Here is a 12,793-nt window from a genome sequence, read left to right on the forward strand (position 1 = left end):
TTTCCATTAGATGTGCTAATCCATTTATCAACGAATACATATAGGGCTCTTTGATTTACCAGGGGCTGTGTGTGGAAATCAGGAGCGGAAAGTACATCAGTCGTGATTAATTGCCAAATGGTTAGAACAGAAAATAACAGCTTTGAAGTTCAGGGGAGGAAGAAGGTGGAGCAGGAGGAGTTGGAACTGGATCTTGAAAGATACTTGGGATATGGGTAAAAAGAAAAAACAAGGAAGGGCAAAGAGGATGGGATAAATGGTGAGGAAAAGCACAGGGGTAGGAGGAAAATGAAGAGGCCAATCTACCTGGAAATGAGGCTTTGGGAAGGGGAGGAATGGAGGCAAGCCTGGAGGAGAAGATTGGAACCAATCTGCACAGGACCTCGAATGCCGTACTGAACAGCACATACTCTGTGCTGTAAACCAGTGGCCTCCAAAGCCAGGCACTATGTAGGACCGTCATTTCGGTACAGGAAAATATTTATTCTCTATTTACAGAAAGAAATGTTAGTTTCTTACTAATACTTCTTGGACATATTGACAGTACTATATATGTGTCATGCAGTCATGAATATACATATGGGGTGATGCATGCCCCAGTGTTTTTACTGGTAGAGATGCGTGTTCAAAAACGTTTGGAGGCAGACTACCTTTGTAGATGATGGATGATTAAAGACTTTCACTTAGCCAGTGACATATTCAAAGCAGTATTTTAAGAAGATAAATCTGGCAGCAGTTCTACAGAGAGAATCGGAAGAATCAGTTAGTTGGCGATTGCAACAATTCAAAGGGCTTAAATAATGGTAGCTAGAGTGGGACTGGAAAGATGGGGGAGAGTACCAGAGACATTCTGATGATCTTATTCCTTTAATGGTGAGATTTTCCCTTAGCAAGAGCAGCCAGCAGTCACTGTGGGAGCCGAGGAGGAAGCAGTGCTCAAGATGGTGAGTTTTTTAGCTCAACAGTGATTGCAAAAAGGTATTGATACTACCAAATGTGTTGTGGTCTGAAAACTGAAACTTAAATGGAACCAAAAGTAAAAGTTATGGTTAATTATTGGTCAGAAACAAGTTTAGATAACTTTACAAATCATAATACACACAAGGAAAATCTTTAAAAATGTAGGTAACATCCTTTCTACCATAACCCTAAAAAGGAGCACTTGGAAGAGTTAACAGCAGCAGCTTAATGATGGTGCCTTCATTGTAAAAGATCTATGCTTCATATCTGTTGTTTGGTATTGAGAAGGGATCCCAGAAATGTTCTCACCTCAGTTGTTTGTTGGAAATGCATTACTTGTTGATAATCCCTGATTCAAGTGCAAACACCTTTGTGCTTCCTCACACAGCACCATCTTCACAAGAAATACAATTTAAAGAATCATATTGGTGAATGTGAATTTATAAGAGAAGTCTTGGTATTTGTACTTGATTTACCATCATTCCTTAAAAATTGCACTGTTTGCTTAACTTCCCCATTTGATGTTTTTGCAAGGTAGAACTCTTAACAAAAGTGTGATTCAGGGTTCAAATCTATCATTAAGCAGGCTTCTCTATTTCTCCTTGCAGATAAAAACACTCTGAATAATGATAGGGAAGAATAAATAGTATGTTTTAAAATGCCAGCTAGATCAAGCTTGTAATCCCTATATGATACTCACATTATCTTAGAAATATATTGATGAAAGAGCCCTACTATCAGGCATTTTAAATAAGAAAAACAAATTCACATATTTTAACTCTAGGCATGCATCAGATACAAACTTAATATTTGTCTGAGTCAAGTTAAACTAGACTACAGATTGAGTGTGCATGTGTGTGGTATAATTATTTTGGCTGAAAATGAGTAGAATGTAGTATAGAAAAATAAATATAGTGTACTGACAGACATAAAAATTAAGGAGATAAGATTAAAAGTTCCACATTAAGCAGAAGTGAATATTCTCATACTCTGCTGGTGGGAATATATATTGGTAAGCTTTCTTTAGGGCATTGGTGACATGTTTCAAGAGCCTTAAAAATGTGTATACTATTTAGACTCATTATTTCTACCTTTAAGAACTTTCCCTAAGGATAAAAACCTTAAATATCCAACAGTAAAAGAATAGCTTAAAAAATTAAGAATCATTTTCTTGAAGATATTGATTATTATAGATGGTCACATATGCCATGATTTTTAAGTGGAAAAAGTATATAAAATTATATTTAAAAATCACTCTTTATATATGTATACAAATGTATGTATACAAAAATTATAAGGAAATACAATATGCTTGTAGGCTGTTTTTGTTTTCTAATTTTTTATTGTTTTCCATTTTTTAAAGGATATATTGTTTTATAATCAGAAAAAATATTGAACTAAAAAATTAAAGAGAGCTGTCAGACCTTACAATGCAAATAACTTCAATTTAATACAGTTAGCTGATGGAAAGACTTCTGTGACCATAATATTGGGTTGGCCCAAAAGTTCGTTTGGGTTTTTCCATAGGATGTTATGAAAAACCCGAATGAACTTTTGGGCCAACCCAATATATTTGTTTAATGACTTGATCAGCAAGAGCTATTATTGATGTAACAATTTTGACTATATCTATCCATGCTGCAAAAGTAAGTAAATGTATTAGCGATTGAAGCAAATGTGGACGCAAATGCACATCTAATTAACTAGGCTACTAGGGTGGTTCCACCTGTGATATTTGGGCTTTAGTTTCACAAAAAGAGCATATCTTAACTTTCTGAACTGAGGAGTCACTAGTATGCTTTAGGTTAAATGAAAAGTCAGTAGCTATATTTATGCTTATATAAATATATGTATTCACTCATTCATTTATCTAGTTAGTCAATAAACAATTATTTAGCACTTGTTACATGTCCGGTCCTGGACTAGGATTATGTAAAAAGAGAAATGAGTAAGTCTCAGAAAATTCGTGGTCTGGTGGGGAGATCAACATGTAAGTGTGGTTGACAGTGAACAGAGAGGTTCATATGAAGTTGTAGAAGGTCACTTTCTTTTAGTGGTTTCTCAGACCTTCCCTCCCCTGGGACTTTAGTCATTGTCACCCTGATACAACAGTCCTCTCCTCCCCAGCCCCCTGTCCAAGCAAGCAGGGTTGAGGACACAGGGCTTTCCTCCCAGAAGGCCCTGGGCTTCTCTTACACTGGTTTATCTCCTGCCCAGTGTCCAGGTTGTTCCTCCAGGTAGCTCAAGAGGTAGCAGCTAGCAAGGTGGAGTTTTAAAAATGTTTATTGCCCTGCCCCAATGGCCCCCAAAAGTGCCTAATTTCTTTATATTTACATGACTGAGAAAGATACCAAGTGATTCTTCCAAGAACAAAAGATCTCCTCCAAGTGATTTTCTGTTCCTGCCTGTAAAGAGAAGTAGTGGCAATTTACTTCACTAAAATAATTAAATTTGGGGTACCCATGCCCTTATTTTTAAAAATCCATGATAACGTGCTTATATATTATATAATGAATTATGTAACTTGTCCAAGGTGGAAATAGGTCTCAACTCCAAAACCCATGTGCTTAACCACTATGCTTACTGACTCGTCTCACTCCATTTATATACTGTCATTATTTATTCTTTAATCCAGATACTGCAGTTATACTAGTCAAGTGTACTGCAGCATTAGACATCTCTAAATGCAGCAGTCTCTTTTGAACTGTTGATAAAGGAGAGCTGGACAACAAGTGTATGTATGAGCTAGCACATCTGTGTGGGAACTGAGTATATTTACTGTAAGAGAAAATTTGTGTTTTCTCTGCAAAATTAGGTCTCAGAATGGAGAAGAGTACATATACATAGTTCTGGCAGGATTGAAACGGAGTAGTAAGCAGGCGTTTGGGTTAATACACTTTGTTAACAAATAGTGTTCTTTAGAATTCATGATCTGGGAAATCTGTCTACAAGGCTGGATTAATCTAAGTTTATTTTATTTTGGCCCACTCTTCATACAAGTGTAGGACAGTCAGTTGACCTTTTCAGTTTATGGGTTTAACTCTCAGCCTTCTTATCTTTAAATCTGATGATAACAAAAAGTAAACTCCAACCGGATTGTCTTCACCTTTTCTCATAGGCACTATTTTCCCAGTAGCATTATTACTCTCCTCAATAAAATGAAAGTGAGATGGAACGTAGGTTGTATTTCCTCTTTAGAGGAAAACTGTAATACCACAGCATGTTTGTTGTACTATCTGAAGTTATTAATAAAAATTCCGGGAGGTCAAGAGATCTCTGGGCAGTTTCATTACATTTACGGGGGAGCTAATTGCCTATCCCCTGACAAAACCTCAATGAGACTTGACTCCTAGCAGCTCAGCCCAGGGTCCTCCCTCTCACCACCAATCCTAAGACTTATTTCATTTGCTTGCCTTAGGCTTGTGCTGTAAACCATCTAGCCAGGGCCAGAGCTGTGAGCTAGGATAACTACGGAGCTATTCATTTACCCTAGTTTCGCTACGGGATGAGATCCCTGTATTGACTTTGCATCACTTTGTTGTGTTGCTATCATCATTATTGTTTTATTATTGTTGCTGTTGTTATTTTTGTTACTTTATATACTTAAAATTCCTAGCTTTTCAAACTAGTTTGGATTTGAGATATACAATAAATTCTATTATTTAAGAATAATAAATACAGACATCCTTATATCAACTTTATTCAGTCTTCAGATTTATTAAGCTTTTTGACTTTATCCAAAAACTAAAACTTCTGATTGGCCTTTAGCTTTTAAAGTGAGGAAACAATTTCTATTTGTTTGGATTTGGATATGCTCTATGTGGGAATGAGGGCGTATTCCATGCTGAAAGAGGTTATGTGTTTTTCTATGAGCTAGATGAAATCTGTGTTTTTCCCTTGGCTGGGTATGCATTATGTATAAACAAAGATGTTCTACGGCTCCTAGGGAAGAGGAATGAGGAAGGCGCTTCTTTCCTAGTTCTCTCACAGGGTCTCCTGGGAAAACATTGGCACAGACTGAAGTTCATGGAATGATGTAGAGAAAAGCTAACAAACAATTCTTGAAAGTCTGCTATGTGCCAAGAACTGTGCTTCATGTATACTTGCCTGCTCTCATTTAATTTTCCTAACAAAGCCATGAGGCAATTACCCTTTTCCTTATTGTGTAGATGAGGAAACTGGGGCTCAGAGAGCTTGGGCACCTAATCTAAAGTCACAGCCAGAAGTGGCAGAGCAAGGAATCAAACGTTTATTGAGATTCCACAGCCAGTACCTTTCGGTGCCCCATGCTGCCCATCTGTGGACTCAGGTGGCCTGCGGGCTCCACCTCCACGCTAGAGTCAGGGTCTAGTACTGAGTGAAGTCCCATGTGTTTCTCTTAGGTTCTAGGGGCAATCAGAATGTCGGAGTGGAAAAGAGACTTTGCAGCTCAGTCAGGAATTTGCTTAACCACTGGTTTCCTAACTTCTTCTGTTGGGCCTTAACCTTGAATGTAGAGTAGGGTGGGGACTGAACTTCTCCAGGGCTGGGAGGTGGCTCTCTTTGTCTCCTCAGGGCCAGCCATGCACCACCTATACTGTTGTTGTTTGGAGGCCTTAGTTAGCATTCCTCACTTCAAACCGATTACTTTTTTGTTATCATAATATAACATCATTGGCCATCTGGCTAATTTGAAATTTGAAAGAGACTAATCCTGTACCCTGATGATTTGCGAGTAGAACACCAAATCTGTGGGGATATTCAGAGCATTTGCGTTTAAAAATCGATTTTTCTCTAACTTGTGCTAACTGTCCCTTGATCCTTATTTAGAGAATTCCATCGTTTTAATAATTTGGTACTGTTTTGCTGCTGAATGCAGAGATATGTAAACAAAGCTTTTCCCCCTTTGTTATGGATTTAAAAAATGTTCAAAATTTTCATTTGCAACACTTTATCCTTTTTTATTTTTTTCTACATTGCAAGCAAAATGTCATTTGATTCAAATTGACATTAAGCGCATTTCTGTTAGAGGAGCCAGTGATTGTGATCTCTAGATAGACTGATTGGATTTCTTCCTCCAACAGTAGTTGAAGTTTGTGCTGTGCGTGTGAGTAGGTGGTTCGCCTCTGTGGAGCAGGCAGTGGGTAGTGCGTGATTCTTCTTTAACAGGGGCTCAGATGACTTTGGAAGACTGTCCTGAGTATTTAGAGGCCCCTGCTCTCTGTGGGTAAAAGTGTGCGCTCTGTGCCTGGCTGTCCATTATGTAGTTTTATAGCTCATTCATTGAATGTCTGTTGCATGCCAGACACACTGTCTTATATACATCATCACATCTCATTTCATCCTCACAGCCACGCTAGGAAATTGTTATGTTATGAGCATGTAATATTCCCTCCACTCTTCAGCTAAGGAAGCTGAAGTTGAGGTAAATCCGTTTCCCAGTGGCTACACAGCTAGTGCCTATGGATAGCAGGGCTCACCAGATCTGTCTGCCTTTTTCAACTATACCACTTTGCCTGGAAATGAGCTGGCAGGAAGGTTTTAGGAGATGAGGCTGGAACAGAGGTAGAGGGCTTTGAATTTTACTCTAAGTGTGGCACCACACTTTGGATTCATTTATTCATTCAGGACCTATTTATTGGGCACCTAATATGGGCCAAACGGTCTAGGCACTGGGGGCGTCACATTGAATCACAAGGCTCAAATCCCTACCTTTGAGAAGCTTACACTATGGCTCTTGGAGGTTTTGAATAGAGAAATGACACACTCTGATATTAGTTTTACAAGGGTCTTGCTGGCTGCACTGCGAACCATCACCTGCAGAGGGGCACGGACTGTGGCAGGGAGACCAGTTAGGAGGTGACTGTGACAGTCCAGGCAAAAGAAGTTGGGGCTTGGGCTCGCGTGATAGCAGAGGTGAAAAGTTGGATTCTAGACGGACTTAGAAGAAAACACCAATTTGCTGAACAATTGGATGTGGATATTGCTTGTCTAGGTTTTAACTGGAACTCAGGTCAGCCTGCCTTCTAAACCTGCACTCTTTAACTATGTTAAAATACTCAAGTGTAAAGCAGCTTCACAGTATTCAATTTAGTGAAACACGTAGCTCCTTTTCAGTGCCTTAGCACTAGACTTGTGAAAGGAGGGTACTTGCTGTGTGTCCAGAAGGGGCAGGACAGAGCTCCATTTCCCAGGAGCGTTTATCATCCAGGCTGCAGTCGACCAGCCTGCTCCCTTGAAGAAGGCCATGTGCCTGGGTAGCAGCACTTGGTGGTTATACTTGATGTTTGTAGTGTGTCCATCTCGGAGCCATGCCAAGTCCTTCCCTATGGTTTTCCTTCAGTGAGGCAAGAGGACAGATCTTATTAATGAGATTTAAGCCCAGCTTCATGTTTTTCTGTCTTTGTTATTCCTCAGAAACAACATCATCAGGTCCAGATCAGAAATGAGTTTTAATTCTTTGTCAGAAAGTGAAACTTTTAGCCTGCTGTTCGACCACTGTAGTTAACTTTTACTGAGCCGACAGAGCCACTCAAAACTGGTTCTACATGTACCAGATCTGCGGGTAACTTTAACAGCTGCAGGTTACAAGTTTGTAGTTCCCAGGGCAATGAAATTGCCAGCAAGCTGTTTGTGCCCTAATAAGGTGAATAAAATGTCATTCTCATTCAGTTCATTTTCATTGACCTTAAGTGAATGACCTTATATTTCCAAGAAGGAGAGGAACATGACTGTGGGTAAACACAAACATTGCATCTGCTTCACAATCATTACCTCACCAAGGACAGCATGGGCAGCTAGCTATACTGTGGATTTAGATTAAGAAGCTACGCTCCCCCCTCCCCCCCCACCAACACACTTTATCTTGAAGTAGAGACAAATGATTGGGTTTCAGTTCATCAATGGAAGGCCTCATGATCTGCCTAGAGCCTTCCTAACTGCATCTTCTGGATGCAATCTAATATCCCAATGAACTTGGCCATCCATTGGGTCCTACTGGGCAGGTTGTCCAGTTAAGGACATGAATAGAGGCTCTCATTCCCTGGCTGGCAGACAGCGTTTGTCACAACCCCTTTCTCTGTTAACCTGCCCTGAAGATCAGCCCTGAGGGTACTCCTCTGCTGTGTCAACCACAGCCTGAATCAGGCAGCCACACCAGCAAGAGAGGAACGTTCATGCCTCTGATTCCCTCCCGCCTCCAGAATGCAAATAAGAGGCGCTGCCATTTTTAAAAAATTCAAAATCAACTGAAGAATCACTCGCTTTATTTTATTATTTTTCCCAGGGCTGCGCCCAAAGAGGACTCTGCGTTTGGTGCTCTGGACGGGCGAGGAGCAAGGTGGAATCGGTGCCTTCCAGTACTACCAGTTACACAAGGTGAGAGAGCAGGCATGGACGGCTGGGCATTTGCACATGTAATATCAGTGTAAATACACTGATCTTTTGGTTTAAGAATTCCCGCTGTTGTCCTGAAGACTCAGCAGTACTTTGTGGTAGGCTGACTCTGGCAAATACCCCTCACAGAAGGCTTCTTCATCCCGCCCCATAAGAGAGAATGCACTGGTAAGCTGAGGGGGCTGGGGTGGGGCTGAGGGATTTTCTGTTTCTGCATGAGTCCGTGGCCTTAGGGAAGTTCCACCTGCTGTGTGGCCGTTTTCTTAAACTCTCTAGTTCTGTTGTACTCATGTATGCCGGAGGAATAGCAATAGGTTAACGGTCACTGCTCCTGCTGAGTCCACCCCCATACCCCAATGTCCCAGATCCTCCTGGGGGCACTGGTATTTGAAAGCCACATCCTGAGACCTTGAGTCAGTCAGCATCGATAATGGCCGTGGGAATGGCAGCAACCAGAGGTCTCAGACCTGGGAATGTAGAGGACAGCGTGGTCTGACACTGACCAAAAACGGCAAAAGTGAAGCTTGAGGCAAGAAGGTGACCGTGGAAGATCATAAATAGAAATAAAGGACCACGTTTAAGATAGGGGACAGGGACTCCCAAGGCAAAAGAAAGAAAAGCAAAAATAAACAAATGGGACCTAATCAAACTAAAAGCTTTTGCCCAGCAAAGGAAACCATCAACGAAACAAAAAGACAATCTACGGAATGGGAGAAAATATTTGCAAACGACACCATCGACAAAGGGTTAATATCCAAAATATACAAACAACTCAATATCAAAAATGGGCAGACAATCTAATAAGACAGTTCTCCAAAGAAGACATACAGGTGGCCCACAGGCACATGAAAAGATGCTCAACATCACTAATTATTAGAGAGATGGAAATCCAAAACCACAAGGAGGTATCACCTCACACCAGTCAGAATGACCATCATCAAAATGTCTACAGATAATAAATGCTGGAGAGGATATGGGCAAAACGGAACCCTCGTGCACTGTTGTTGGGAAATTGGTGCAGCCAATATGGAAAACAGTATGGAGGTTCCTTATAAAACTGAAAATAGATCCAGCAATCCCATTCCTAGACATATATCTGAAAAAGAGAACTCCAATTCAAAAAGATACACATTCATAGCAACACTATTTGCAATAGCCAAGACATGGAAACAACCCAAGTGCCCATCAACAGACTTAAGAAGATGTGGTACATATATACAATGGAGTATTGTTACTCAGTCATAGAAAAGAAATATTGCCATTTGTAGCAACATGGATGGTCCTAGAGAATGTCATACTAAGTGCAGTAGGTCTGGCAGAGAAAGATAAATATTATATGATATCACTTATGTGTGGAAATTAAAAATAGTACAAATGAATGTATATATAAAACAGAAATAGATTCCCAGACATAGAAAACAAACTATGGTTACCAAAGGGGAACGGGAGTAAGGGGAGGGATAAATTAGGAAACTGCTATAAACTACCACATATAAAATAGGGAACAAGGATTTACTGCATAGCACAAGATACACAAATGCACAGGATCTTGTAATAGCCTGTAATAGAAAATATTCTGGAAAAAAATATATATATAGCTGAATCATTTTGCTGTAACACCTGCAACTAACGCAATATTGTAAATCAACGAAACTTCAATTTTTAGAAAAATGGGGGGACTTCCCTGGTTGCACAGTGGTTAAGAATCCACCAATGCAGGGGACACGGATTCGATCCCTGGTCTGGGAAGATCCCACATGCCGTGGAGCAACTAAGCCCATGTGCCCCAACTACAGAGCCTGCACTCTAGAGCTCACGAGCCACAACTACTGAGCCCACATGCCACAACTGCTGAAGCCTGAGCACCTGGAGCCCATGCTCCACAACAAGAGAAGCCACTGCACTGAGAAGCCCGAGCACCACAATGAAGAGCAGCCCCCCTGCTCGCCGCAACTAGAGAAAGCCCGTGCGCAGCAACGAAGACCCAATGCAGCCTAAAAAATTAAAAATGAAAACGAAAAAAATTTAAAATGGGGGACAAGGAGATTAATGTCAGGAACAACCTTTGAGAGAGGGGAGAGAGGGTGAAATGTACAAGCTTAGAAATGCCCTGAATCAAATCAAATGTTAGTTCAAAGAGGAATCCCCAATCAGTGGCTGTGCTGCTGTGCAGTGCCCGCCGGGCAGAGGAGCAGGGTCTGGTCTGCTGGATTGTTCTCCCTGCATCTCCAGGTTAGAAGGAACACATCTTTTCAACTTAAATTATCAAAATCAGAGAGAGGTCTGTTGTTTTCTAAGTTGTGTTTATATCCTTTTTGATCATTTGACAAAGTCAGTCTCCATTACCCTATTTCAGTTATTTGGAGCTTAAGAACAATAAGTTTAGTTAGGGTCATGAATTTGGTCACTGAATATCATTACTTTCCGTACAGAGGAGGACCATGCTTCATGCCCAGCTCTTCCAGCACGTCGGTTCTTATGGCCTCAAGTGTTCCCGGGGAATAAGATTACTCCAAATTATGTCCTCTGGTTTGGCGGGTCAGTAGCGTCATCTTCTCTGTGTTGGGTGGACAGCAACATTCAGTTAATATTCTCTGAGCACCTACGATCTCAGGCACTGTATTAGGCATTAGGTTTACTGTCATTAAGAGGACTCACTGACCTTGCTGAGACTGCCATCTAAAGAAGGACACCTAAACTTCAATCATAATATAACATGTTAAGAGCGTTCTGATAAAGAATCAACCAGTGAGAGCAGAGACAGGAAGTTCACACAGCCTGGCCTTCTGGAGTGGTCAGGATAGACTATAGGAGAGAAATGACATCTCAGCAGAGACCTAAGGACTAAGCAGAAACCAGATAAGGAAAGGAGTTGGCAGAGAGGAGGTGGGTCTGTGGTAGTGGGACCTCCATGTGACAAGGCTGGAGGTGAAAAGGTCACATCACACAGTAGAAACTGAAAGGCATTCCAAGTGGCTACTGTGTTGAGTGCAAGATGCACAGTGGTAAGAGCAGAGAAGAGAGAGGAAGAAGAGTCTGGACAAGACAGCACAAACTATGTTTAGAAGTGCGCACTTTATCGCGAGGGCAGGAGAGTGATTGCATTACTTTTAAGAAGGAGCTTTTTAGAATCTATACATCTTGGACTCTGTAAAAAACAAAAAAAACCTAAAGGAACTGTTTGGAAGCTTAGTCATTCTGTGTAATATACTCTAACTGCAAGAAAAAAAAAAAAGGATTTAAACTGCTATGGCGCCAGCTTGAAATTTCCTCAACCATTGAAATTCCTTTGATCTGGAAAAAAAAAAAAGTTTATTTCTCTGAAGATTTTGAGTTTTGCCATAGCCTACTAAATACATGGGTGAAATCAGAAATTACTTGATTTTTAAACTTTAAGAGGTTGGCAGACATATATATATAAAATATATATATACTCAAAGTGTGTATATATATATCTTTGAGTATATATGAATATATACTCAAAGGACATGCAATGACATTAGCAAAGCTGGTTTATCCTGAAAATATCCACATTGCCTTCTTACAAGTGTGTCTATATACTGATGGCTGGTCTGAATTGCATTTTCAGGGATGGAAAGAAGAAATTCCAGAAAGGGAAAACATAGGCCTTTTATTTTAGGATAGCTCTTTATCTCACCTTTAAAAAGACATTCTGCATGTTTTGCAGGACACAGCCAGTTTTGAAGGATTCACTGTATATTCTGATGATTAAGCATATTGATATAAACGTTGTCAGGAGCATGATCATTTCTGGGTGGCTGAGTTTAACTGTAAAGTAACTGTAATAAGGACCTCATCCTTGAGGAGTAAGTGGGTTTGAGTGAGTAGTCAGGAGCGGGTGGAAAAGGGAAAGCCGCTCTCCTTCGTATTGATGAGAACTGAGCCTGACGTGCACCCTTGGCATCGGTATGGGTGATACCAAACAGGAGCAAAACTTTTATTTGGGGGAGGACCTATTCTGGTGACTGTAAAAATAAAAGATTTGCACTTTTAAAACTCTGCTAGCATTTTTATGATGTAGTCATGGTTATTAGTGATCTATAACAAGGGTCAGTGAGTTATGGCCTGTGGGCCAAATCCATCTGTCTATGTACAGACCTCAAGACAAGAATATTTTTACATGTTTTAACTGATTATTTGACTGAGATTGTATGTGGCCTGCAAGCCCCAAAATAATAGGTGTCTGATACTTTATAGAAAAAGTTGATGGATCCTTAATCTACATGATAAAAATCATAAAACATATTCATGTTATTTCCATACAGTGATTTATTTATAACTTTGTATGACCTAAATGATAATTTTATAAATTTTGTTTGAAGCCAATTACATAAGTATTTTGCAGGAAGATATTATTGTAATAAATAATATAAATGTACATGAACCACCCTTTTTTCTGTGCATTCTTATTTGGTATAGAGTTTAACATAAAGTTAGC

At 40.2% G+C, this 12,793-nt stretch overlaps 1 protein-coding gene across 4 annotated transcripts in view; it reads left to right on the forward strand.

Moving 5' to 3' along the window:
* Positions 1-12,793, forward strand: part of CPQ (carboxypeptidase Q) — a 514,519-nt gene that overhangs the window by 400,848 nt on the left and 100,878 nt on the right. For all 4 annotated transcript variants that reach the window (XM_057734219.1, XM_057734216.1, XM_057734218.1 and 1 more), the window contains exon 6: positions 8,225-8,316. In XM_057734219.1, the coding sequence (XP_057590202.1) occupies positions 8,225-8,316 (92 nt within the window). The remainder of the gene's footprint in view (positions 1-8,224; positions 8,317-12,793) is intronic.

This window comes from Hippopotamus amphibius, chromosome 5, assembly GCF_030028045.1.
Source record: "Hippopotamus amphibius kiboko isolate mHipAmp2 chromosome 5, mHipAmp2.hap2, whole genome shotgun sequence".
NCBI lineage: Eukaryota > Metazoa > Chordata > Mammalia > Artiodactyla > Hippopotamidae > Hippopotamus > Hippopotamus amphibius.